This window comes from Aspergillus oryzae, chromosome 8, assembly GCF_000184455.2.
Source record: "Aspergillus oryzae RIB40 DNA, chromosome 8".
Taxonomy (NCBI): domain Eukaryota; kingdom Fungi; phylum Ascomycota; class Eurotiomycetes; order Eurotiales; family Aspergillaceae; genus Aspergillus; species Aspergillus oryzae.
The window spans coordinates 2,172,822-2,184,227 of NC_036442.1; the positions used below are offsets into that span (position 1 = coordinate 2,172,822).

General features: G+C 47.7%; 3 protein-coding genes across 3 annotated transcripts; all 3 read left to right on the forward strand.

The window, feature by feature from the left end:
- Window positions 1–1,982: 1,982 nt before the first annotated feature.
- On the forward strand, window positions 1,983–5,576 carry AO090010000456 (NPA1/URB1 family protein; the record flags this gene model as incomplete). The annotated part of the gene is made up of 5 exons (XM_023233639.1): window positions 1,983–2,134; window positions 2,183–3,980; window positions 4,060–4,821; window positions 4,882–5,208; window positions 5,259–5,576. 5 exons carry the CDS (start codon window positions 1,983–1,985, stop codon window positions 5,574–5,576), a joined length of 3,357 nt encoding a protein of 1,118 aa, XP_023094193.1.
- A 1,959-nt stretch (window positions 5,577–7,535) lies between these two features.
- AO090010000455 (uncharacterized protein) lies at window positions 7,536–9,178 on the forward strand (the record flags this gene model as incomplete). Its single annotated transcript, XM_023233640.1, has 2 exons — window positions 7,536–8,981; window positions 9,023–9,178. 2 exons carry the CDS (start codon window positions 7,536–7,538, stop codon window positions 9,176–9,178), a joined length of 1,602 nt encoding a protein of 533 aa, XP_023094192.1.
- Window positions 9,179–10,091: 913 nt separating this feature from the next.
- On the forward strand, window positions 10,092–11,206 carry AO090010000454 (uncharacterized protein; the record flags this gene model as incomplete). Its single annotated transcript, XM_001827390.3, has 2 exons — window positions 10,092–10,139; window positions 10,244–11,206. 2 exons carry the CDS (start codon window positions 10,092–10,094, stop codon window positions 11,204–11,206), a joined length of 1,011 nt encoding a protein of 336 aa, XP_001827442.3.
- Window positions 11,207–11,406: the final 200 nt, after the last annotated feature.

The following is an 11,406-nucleotide window of genomic DNA, read 5'->3' on the forward strand; positions in this document are numbered from 1 at the left end:
GTTTTGAATGGAGTTGATGGACACAGAATGGTTTCCCGAGTGTGTATGAGTGATCCATCGGCTGAAATTGTCTTCAATCCAATAGCTTTCCTTCCCAAGCGGGAATATATGCGCTGCTTCCCAGCTTTTCCATTTACCTCGGTGAGCGCAAGGGTTAACGAGTCCGGAGAGGACACACTTTCCATCTCTGAGCCGCACACCCTCCGTGAAGTATCAGGAGTATATACATCGTAATCTTCGGGGACTAGGCCTTTTCTTGTTTTTGATCCTTGAAGGATTCTGTCCATGACAGGGACCCTGTTTAGAGTGCTGTTCGACATGGTAATAGAGATACTGCTTTTCAGATGTGAATATGTAATCTGCGTTCACGGTATAAATCCCGCAGTCAAGTCGTTCGCGTTGATAGGTCTCTAGGGTAGCGTTGGCCTATGGGGATGATGACTGTTTGATATGGGCTCTTTGTTATATGGCTATCGATGATATAGCATCCAAATATATAAATCATCTGGATAATTAAGATTCTAATGTTCTGCAGATTTGATTTATAATAAACGTATAATCTGGAGGACAAGACGAGAGGATGTAAGTAGGAAAGTTAGGAGAGTTGCGAAAGGGAGTTATAGACTAAGTCTTACGAAGGTATGAAATGGTTATCAACATGGAATTGAAGTAGGCCCTTCACTGAATTGAGTTAATAAACGACTACTTAGTGTGATAATTTCCCCGATCGTTGCCTGATGGTGAAAGAGTTCCATTATACCCGAATTCAGCTCCCAATCGGGGCCCTTTTCGAGTCGTCAACGACTGTTTCGTATCCTAAGCAGCTCTCATTGACAATTGTGTCATAAACATGCGTATATATATTGAGGATGCTATAAGGGGTCTGAGAAAGTGGTGATTATAGTAGACTGCTTCCCCTTTCCCCAGGCCATATCCTACCGCTTATAAGATTGACCTAATAATGCATATTGAATAGGTATTAGGCAGAGAAGGTGCACTCTACTGGACGTGTCAATAAATATAGTGCATATATACATATATAAAAGGGAATATAGCAGCGGGACTATGGATTGGGAAGGCATCCAGATAGGTAGGTAGGCTTCCAAGGTGTGTCAGTAAGAGGTGATGCTCTAAAGTAATGATTTCCAGGAGAAGTGTGTCATAAGGATAGTATTTACAAGCTCTAACATAGAGGTTGAATAGCAGCAGTTGTCCTATAGAGTATACTCAGTAGACTAATCTATGCTATATAGATCTAATCGAATTCAGGGGTTCTCGCGACGGTAGATCACATCAATAGCATTCCAGAGAGCCAAACGTAGTAGGTGCCATCCGTTGAGATATTATTAGCAAAGAACCAGTATTGCTTGAACCAACTTTCTACTAGGTATACCGATATATCAGCCAGATATATAAACACCTGGACGCGTTCCCTAGAATAATAAAGATATAGCGATATAGGCGATAACACTCGTCTCTTCGAGTGGAGGAGTGGGCGTAGGGAGAGGGAAATTGATCGATTTAAACTAGCTTCTCGGAAAATTTAAAGAGTAACGTTGTATCTTACCTGATTATATATAAATTTGTAAGAGAAGCGATAAATCTCTAATTATATATAACTTTCACTTATTACTATAACATTCTATGTTGATCATATCTATTGAGACTCTATTGTAGTAGAATTTAGATAGTCATCTATTACTCTAATCCGTTAAACCAACCAGATTATTCGATTTCGCTGAGACGATTCTATTTAAAACATCAGGTTTTGGTGTAAAACAGACATTTAACGGAGAACTTTTGATGGGGCTGTACTCCGTATTCCGTATTCATGCAAAGTTTCTTCGCTCCTTCCGTGGGGTCGCCGGCAGCCAATCAGATATCGCAAAATTTTGACGGGAACTGAGCTTTACATAACTTCAATTTCATCGCTCTGCGTTTCAAGTCTCCAAATTCAATCAGGAGATCATCCACACGCAAACATGTCCCCTCATGATGATCAGCTTCATAGGAATAAGAGGAGAAAGGTGGATTCTGCGCAGGGAAATGATGCTTCTACGGACATAACGTCTCACGGCCAACTACGCAATCTTTTAACCTTCCAACAGAATATCAACGAGGTCAAACAAGGTCAGTACGCTATTCTTTTTCTTGTATGTTCTGTGTAAAACCATACTCACAGAGTAACACTAGGCATTAAGAAATTCAAAGATTTTCTTCTCGCAACCGGGCAAACTGAGAATGAGGGCGAGAAAGCCAAGAAATTCCGTATCCTCAAAGCCTATTGCGATTCGCAGATATCGCATGAAGAAGAGCCTTCTTGCTTCCCAGATCTGATCCAAACTTGGAATTTTGCAGATAGCAACAATAATGAGTCATTGCTGACTGTGGTTCCGTCGGTGTTGGCTCTTTTTATTAAGACGGTGTCTACTAATTTGGATTTTCGTGACTTTGGATTAGCTCTATGCAAGTTTTTGTTGAAAAAGGAACAACTGAGGTTCTTCAACCGCGGCTTGACAGCTACGAAATCTAAGGAGCATTTGATATCGCCCTGTCTTCGTCTCCTTACTGAAATCGTCAGCTTCGACGGAGGTGCTGTTGCACGGCATGTCTACGCCGTGCGGTATATCACTTTTAAACGCATAGAAGTATTTCTAACTCCGAACAAATCTCAATTAGAGGAGGCTTCAGATGATATTCAGAAGTCGACTCTCCGACGGAATGCTCAACGGTATGTTCTGGCAAACTTGAGATTCCAGCATGCTAGTGCGAAGAGCGACATTATCGAACAGCACAAGGTCATCAGAGCATTCTTGGAGTACGTAAGAAAGGATCCCCGAGATACTGTTTTGGATATCATCAAGGCCATAGAGAGGGATATTGTGCAAGATACATCCCTTTCCAGGAATGCGAAGACGAAGTTTTTCAACCGAGGGAACTTGGAGAAGCTTGTGACGCTCTACGGCTATGACAGAGAGTCTGAGGAGCCGAATCCCACTGGCGTATCTATCGCCAGTGAGATCCATAAGATCTTGATGAATGTCTGCACTAACTCTAGTAATGGTGTCTTACTGTCGGAGACGAGCTGGTACCCTAACGGGAGTGACCCGGAGTCCTTGCCAGGCGAGGAAGACACATCGATCGACTTGGGGCTTGATTCTGCAGTATACGTCGACAAATATCGAGAGTCTGTGCCAGTTCGTAACGGGATATTATCTTACCTCGCTCAGACTCTGCGTCCAGACGCAGACAGCCTGCAGATTGAGCTTCTGGTAGCTATCTTTAAAGAAGCACCGGAGCTTGTTGCCGATTTCTTCACAAAGAAAACAATGTTTGTTTCAGACCCGAAACCCACATCATCATGGATGGCAGAGTCCGCGCTTCTTTTCTCCACAGTCAGCTTGCCTGTTCCAACGAATTTTGGTTGGAAGGATAAATTGCCTTCTATGCCGCCTCCCGTATCGGTAGTAATCGAGAACATCCTGCCTCGCCCGCTTACCCAGAAAACCCTAACCCGCTGTTTGAACCTAAACGCGGAGATAATTACTTTGTTCGCGGTTCGGATTTTGACAATCTCTTTCAACAAGCTGCGGAAGGTTCTTCGTATCTTTAATTCAGATCATGGTGTCAGCCAATCATTTTGGACTCAGGCCAAGGGCAAACTAATCGCGGAGTTCTGTCGCCGATGTCCCGCAATGAAAGATGTTGTATCACTGTACAAGAAAACTGCTAAGGAGGATCTGCAGCAACAAGAAGCTGTGGCCGAACTGCTCTCTTGTTTCTATGAGATTGTGCCTGATGTGGCATTTGAAGAAATCTTCGATGTTTCTCTCGTTTTGGTTGATATCTTGAAACGCTTGGACGAGTCAAGTCCTAGCGAGGAAGACTCGGAATCATTGCTTGCTCAGTTGGGTAGCATCCTTAAAATCGCACAGCAGTCCGCATCGATGCGTTGGTGGCAACAACCTGGCAAGTACACCGTAAGATTATCACTCTGGACGTTATGCTAATGTGGCTATAGGATCTATGCAATTCTCTGCATTCACTTCGATTCTTAAGGTTGTAGTAGGGGCATCATCCCCTGACTCTCTCAGAAACATTGAGGTCCTGTTGAAGACTGTGCTTACGGAGAACTCGATCTTGCATGGTTCAAGCTCCTTTCAGTCACTCTTATCCAGCTTTGGGACGTCTGACTCCGGAAATCTCCGCCATCAACTATCCTTTTTCGATAACTGTGTTTGTCGGGTAGCGAAAAAACCGGTTCACTACCAGGACTTGCTTGGGTCGCTATGTGAGGACGTATCTAAACCGGTCAGCCCTATCGTAGCTGCTATCACCGAACAATGGCCATTTGTTGTTAAGTCTGGAGGTGATGCAGAAAGCGCTGTTGGTGCATGGATTGCCAAAACTCTTGGGAAGTTGAAAGGCTCTGGGGAAGACCCGAAAGCGTTAAAGGCTGCCCGGGATACTTTGGTAGCAGCCACTGAGAACAAGCGCACCAAGTCAACTCTGAAAAAGGCATTGAAAGATACCGAGGAGGAGACAAGTCAGGATAGCAACAGACGAGAGTCTAGCACAACACAACCGACAACCTTACGTTCGAGCAACGAGAAGTCAACCGTGGACTTGGAGGAGATATTCGGTACCTTACCTACGGAAGGCACAACTCACAATGCGTTGCACAGATGGGAGAAGGAGGACATCGAGATCTCCGTTGAGCAAGGCCGGGTGGCAGATCTGATGCTCTGCCTGTGCTCAGAACACGAAGAAGTCAGAAGACAGGCATTCGCTAATATAACTCGATTTATGTCTAAGATTCGAGTAAGTTGATACTTTTCCTATGATAGCTAAATGGAGAGTTTACATGACTCACAATACCAGGAATCTAAATATGTCGAGTGGAGGTCAGTGTTCCTCCTCACCGGTGAACTCCTAGAGACGGTGAAGCAGATTGGACTGGAGTCGCCCGTGCCATGGATTGTGGGAGAGTGTGCTTCCAACTGTCTCGCGGTTCTCGTCAACCCAATGCACAAGCTCTATGGAAAAGTCAACAAGTTCCTCCAAAAGGCACCTTCCTGGGAACCAGAGAAGATTCCATCATATTGGATTGACAAGATCCTGTTGCACGAACCCGAATTGGATGATGGTTACTTCGAGGAGACGAACTGGCTACTGGATCTACTTATTAAAGGCCTTCGTACAGAGACTGTAAGCTACCATGCCGTAAACCATGCGAAACATTGTTAACGAGCTCACAGGATATGGGGATCTACCGCCGCGCGAATGTGTTTGAACGAGCACTTTCTTTCTATGAGTCACCCGGACCTAGCCTTCCATCCAAGCGAAAGATTTTACACCTGCTGTATCGCTCGACACAGGTACAAGGTAGCACAACTTTGATTACTCGGGCTGGTATTGTTAGCTGGATCCAGAGCCAAATTCCAGCATTGGGTGGTAAGGAGGTGCCAACTTTCACAGCCATGGCGTTCTCTTTGTATGAATCATCGGAACAGGATCGGGTTATGAAATGGAGTGGAGGATCTGTGGCACAGGCTGTGGAAAACATTGCTGTGTAGATGCTTAATTCTACGAGAGGGTGTAGGTCCTTTTCTCCTATAGACATAATGCTAGAGATATTTTTCAATTTTCTTCGTTTTTCTTTCTAAATCGTGTGGCCACTAGTCCTTTAATGAATTATGCGGTTCTAGGTCTTTGTCAAGATAACAGTGAGCGTTATTTTGCCGAAATATATGTAGATAAAGAGCCTTTCTCACCAAAGTGATGTAGGTACTACTACTAGTGAATAGCATCGAATGATGATATCTTCTATGATTACATACAGGCAATTCTGAGAGAAAAACTATGGCTGTTGTGTATAAAAGATTGAGTGTCCGGAATACTAGTAGAATGTTTGAGCTTAATTTGAGGATGCTGGTCGTTGTTGTCGAGGTCCAAAGCGACTTTCCTCATTGGGTAGTTGAGTCCAAGAGCCTGAGGCCGACGGAGGAAACAAACGTTTTGCGGCCACAAGTTCAGATCGGGCGCTCTCCGTTGAAACCACTCATCACAACAACCCCCCATCATTTACTACTACCTACTTTCCATCAGCTGTGTCGCCCTCTATTTCCCACCTTCCACCCGGATTCTGCGACGATAGTTTACTACATTCTCAAACTGCCAGAGAAAATATTTTGATCTGACAACGGAATCCCCTTTGCCCCTCATCGAGTCCCCCGAGTTGACTGACCGATTGAAACTCCGCCAATCTTGCCACTAGCAAGTGGCTTTGCTTCACTGCTCCTCTCTACACCGCACCCTCCATTACACAAGGACCGTTACCCCGGACTACACACACACGCTATCTCCCTTCTAATCCTACGTTCCCTGCGATTGCTCCAGCTCCCGCTTCTGATCCTTGCGAACCAATGAGAACGTTCTGACGGTCTGCCGACACCATCATAAACACTTCAGCCATCCTCATGGCGCGACGTTACCAGATTGACGAGCTGTTATGGCTACGCTCGTCGCCCCTGGTCGCTAAGCCTGCGAACTTACCTCCGGCTGAAGAATGGATGGGGTAGGGATTCTTGTGGTTGCACTTATGACCCGGAGACTGACTTGGCCGATGTTGAACTAGCCCGATACCCGACCCAACGACACAGAGAAAAACCACCGGCCCTCGCGATCCCAATAATCCAAACGAGACGACACCTCGACGACCTAGCATTTTTGAGACTCGCCATGTTTCCCGCAATTCGAATTCAGGTAAATATAAGAGCATTGTCTTATGGCTGTCCTTCATCGGTGCAGAGACGGACTGTTCTAAAGAGTTCATCGCTAACTGAGGACATTGTTAATTCCCTGTAGAGGATATTATTCTTGGGCCACCGAAGACCGCATTTGCGTCCGCATCGCGCATACCGGGCAAAGGCTCGATAGATGCTACTGAACGGCCATCCAGGCAACCTGATTCTGACGACATCAAGAATGACCGCTTAAATTTCCGCGGCAAGTTCTTCAAGGATAGGGAAGCTGGTGATAGCAATTTTGACCGACGTGACGGAAAGTCGGACCCTTTCACCCCTCGTCGTGGGGACAGAGATGACTGGAACGCCGGTCGTCCTCGTCGCACCTTTGGCCAGGATGATCAGGAAAGAAAGCCAAGGCGTAACGGGGAATTTGATCGGTGGGAATCTCGTGATTTCAATCGTGACCGTGATCAACAGACTCCAAATCATGAACGGGGAGGGAAAGATAAGGATAGTCGATTCTTTCCTCGAAGAGACGGCCAGCCGGCGCGTGCCCGACATGAAGGAAGCTGGTTCCGCGAGGACGGCAATCAGGACGGGCCCGATGCTGAGGAAGAAAAGACCCCGATACGGAGCCGAGATTGGCGCCGAGACCGGCACGGCGCTGACCGGGATTGGACTCGAGGTGCTAAATTTGAACAGGATCCTGAATGGTTGGATTCCAATGATAAGGAAGAGCCCCGAAGGGTGCACACTCAGGAAGATTTCGAACGTTGGAAAGAAAGGATGAAGGCGGGATCTTCTCAGGCTCCTGTAGAGGAGAAGAAAGAGACACCCGTGGACTCAACTCCGGCCCATGCTCAGAAGCCGGAGCCAAGACCAACAGACGGCGAAATCTTCAGCAGCAGCGGGACACCGTTTCAATCAGACACGGCAATGGAACGCTTTTTCGGACTTCTGGGTGACTCTAAATCTCCTCAGGAAATCGCTACCTCGTCACCTCTAGAGGCCCCCGTAGTCAGTCAGGCTACACCTAAGAAAGAAAATATTCCGGGAAAGCCCTTCAAATCTTCTCGTTTTGCTGGGTTGTTTAGCCCGCCTCCCGGCAGCCCAGCAAAAGAGACCGATTCGCAGCTGGGGAACAAGTCTCCTACTGTCCAGCCGTCAACTACTGATGCTGACCAGGAAGGGTTTCAGCGTATTCTACAGATGCTGGGAGGGAGCAAGTCGCGCAATGCTACTCCTCACAACGATACCGCGCAAGCCAATCGGCCTCCATCTCTTCCTCAAGCAGACTCTGTTCAAAGCGCTATCTCATCCCCTTCTCGCGAGCAGATCAAGCGGCCAGACCCCATGCTCATGCAGGAGAGTTCTATGCGGAGTGCTCCCCCTGCTATGGATCCTCAAGCCCGCGAACGGGAACATTTACTTCGCCTAATGCAACAAGTCCGGGTCACTCCTGTTACAAACCAGGCTCCAGGTAACCATGGTCAACCACAAAGCGCCGGCGCCGTTTCTGGTATGATGAATATGCCAGAAATGCTCCCACCCCCTCCAGGGCTTGCATCTGCACCAAAGGCTCCCAACTTTATTGACGATCCGGCGATAGCTAATATGCAGAGAGCGGAGCCTGATCAGCTTCGCCGACGACCCGCAAATGGACCTCCGATGGGTTACTTTGAGGATATGCCGTTCCCTCAAGGCGGCCAAGTTCCCATCACTCCGGGTGGAAGTCGGGCTCCTCAAGGTCAAGGTCTACCTGGCATGGGCGTGCAGAGACCGCCAGGCTTTGAACACTTGCCACCTCCTGGATGGGCTGGCCATCAGCTTCCTCCACAGCAGGGCGGCGGTCCCGGCCCTCTCGCTCCCCCACCGGGTATTCCTACTCCAACACGGGGCGTCAACCCTAACTTCATGTCTAATATGATGCCAATGCATGGCAATGTTCCACCGCTCGGTGAGCGTCAACCCTTCCCACGTGGCGCTGGCGGCAATGGATCAGCCGGATTCCCGCCTCCCCCGGGTATGATGCCCCCCCCGGGATACATGAACGGCCCTCCTCCGTCTGGCTTCCCGCCTATGCCACCCAATGCCGAAGCCTTGATGGGTCTTGGTCATGGTGGCCAGGGCCCTTTCGACGGTAACCCCGGTCCACAGGGGCCTCCACATTCCTCTCGGCATTTATTGGATATGTTTGGACAAGTCGGCGCTGGAGACGCCCGGGGCGGCATGGTAGGTCCGGGCCAATTCAGATAAGCAGACATATGGATTAGGCGCGCTCCTTGCTTGATGCGAAACTCACGTGGCATATGGCGGGATTATTGCCGGGTGTATCAGGCCGCTTTTTTGCCAAATTTGATATGTATTCCAAGTCTATGTGTTGCTTTGTCTGGTGCCCACCGTCTGTGCGTAGCAAGGACTGGCTTTGATCTATTTAAATCTCCTGCCATATGTCCCGAGAGTGTCAGAAGAGTGTGAATGGGGTTGCAGCAGCAGCTTCATTTCTAGGCTGATCGAAATGAAAGTAATAGGCGGATTGGACAATCTCTAGTGAAGTATGTGATCTAAAAGGATAGATCATACTAACTCTACTTGCTTAACCAGATGACTGGATACTTGCAATCTATCTATTACTTGAATCGAGGTTCCTATCCGTAAAATGCTCGCTCACTATATACTCATATCTTTGATTCTGTTGGGTCAATGTGCAGGTGATTGGCTGTGAATGCCATGTTCTAAGTAGTTCTGGTCAGTGAAGGGCACCATCGAAAACTTGCCAGCTAGTGTTTCGTCTTGTTCAGTGAATTTGTAGTCGGGCAGGGCACTTCGCGATGCACTTTTGTACATCTTTTGCAAACTATACAATTCTCTTCCACCTACTGCACATTGCACATGCATCACTTCAATATTCCGTGATCAGTTTTCACAATACAAAGTAACTCTAGGTTACCATGGCACCCAATCCAAAGGCAAGTAATTTTTTTTTTCTAAACGTGTCTGCTGATCTTCAAACCCCCTTGCTCCATTCTCCCGTTTGGACACTTTTTACTCCATACCTACAGCCTTCACCATAGCCATACATCCACCCAAGCGAACAAGGTAAGTCTTTCAGCTATTCATCTATTCATCCTATCTACACTATCAGAGTACTTAATTTATAACGAATCAAAAACCAGAAACAACACAATAAGTCAGAGGGACGCAGAGGCGTCAAAACCTCAACCTGTAATCGACATCCATACTTTTCTGGATAGTAATGGAGAAGAAAAGCCCATCAGGGGCTTATATGTATTAATAGAAAAGAGGAACAGCTAACAGATATAATCCACGCAGCTTGGCGATATGATGGACGAGGTCGACTTCGAGCTTTGCTTGGACATCGATCAATATGTGAGTAATTCCACTTCCTCGGTTTCATACTTGGTAGAAATCATACGAAACCCTGGAGGTAGACAAACATACATCTTCATCAAGAATAACCAGAAGAAAAACAGGTAGCCGCCTCTCGCCGCGAGTCAAAGCGACTATCCACCCAGTCCACCACAGGCTCAATTAAGCACGACAACGTCCGAACTGTGACAATCCCCAACCCCAAGGTTCGCAAGCACGGGGAACTAGACTCGACCTCTGACATCGACGAAAAGCACACCTTAGAGCCGGTTCACCACGCACGACCATGCAAGAAGCTCAAGGTCGCAAACCAGGCAGAGTCTGACCTCGAGGATGACCACGATCGCACCTATCTCGATATCGCGATCAAGCGCATCACTACCCACCACGATCAGGAAATACTCTCAGACGCCGACGACACAGATCCAGAAACCCGTAGCTCAACTAACGCCTCGACCACGGCCGTCAACGAAGATACAATGGATCTAGACAGCGACACGGACGCGGAAGTCCATGCCAACTCGACCAGCGGCAGCATAACCACAAGTCCGTCTCACTCTTACATCGCTCGTCCATCCCATCTCTTCCAGATCTTCGAGGATCCGGATGACTCGCATCTGGAGAACCATCCCGGCCTCGTGTCTAGCTTTACTACTTACTCCTCTCTCGATGAAGATAAGGAGAATATCCGCGACGATGATGCCTACGAGCAGCGGGAGCATACCCATGGAATGGGGGTTAATTCGCAGATGTGGACTCGTCAATCTAATAATCGGTTCTCGCATGCGGCCAGTTCCAGGTACCAGGGTGTTGATGGGGGAGTGGATACGGATGAGGCGGATACTGATGTTGAAGAGTTTTTGACCGAGGGTGGAGAGGGTGCAAGGGAGGTTGAGATGGAGGATGTGAGAGTGTCGTTTCATTCGTTGGGTGCTGGGGAGGCTTCATTGCTTCCTCTGGCTTTTCCTTTGCCTTTAAGGATTCCTTCCCCCGGAGTCGGTCAGGGTGGCAGAGCTAGTGGTAGGCGTCGCTGCTTCGGCCCTAGGCCTGTTGTGCACTTTGAGTGATTCATGATGTGTGAGATGACGCTTTCCCTGGGGCCTTTTGTATCAAACTCCTTGTTCTAACCGTCCTTGTCGCCTCTTTCGTCTTGTCTTTCCGGGGATCGATGTATTGTACTTTTATTACTGGTGTCGTGCGGTTTGTTGTTTTTTCTTTCTAAATGCCCTGTGTCTCGGACTGGTTTACCGGGGAAAATACTCATGTC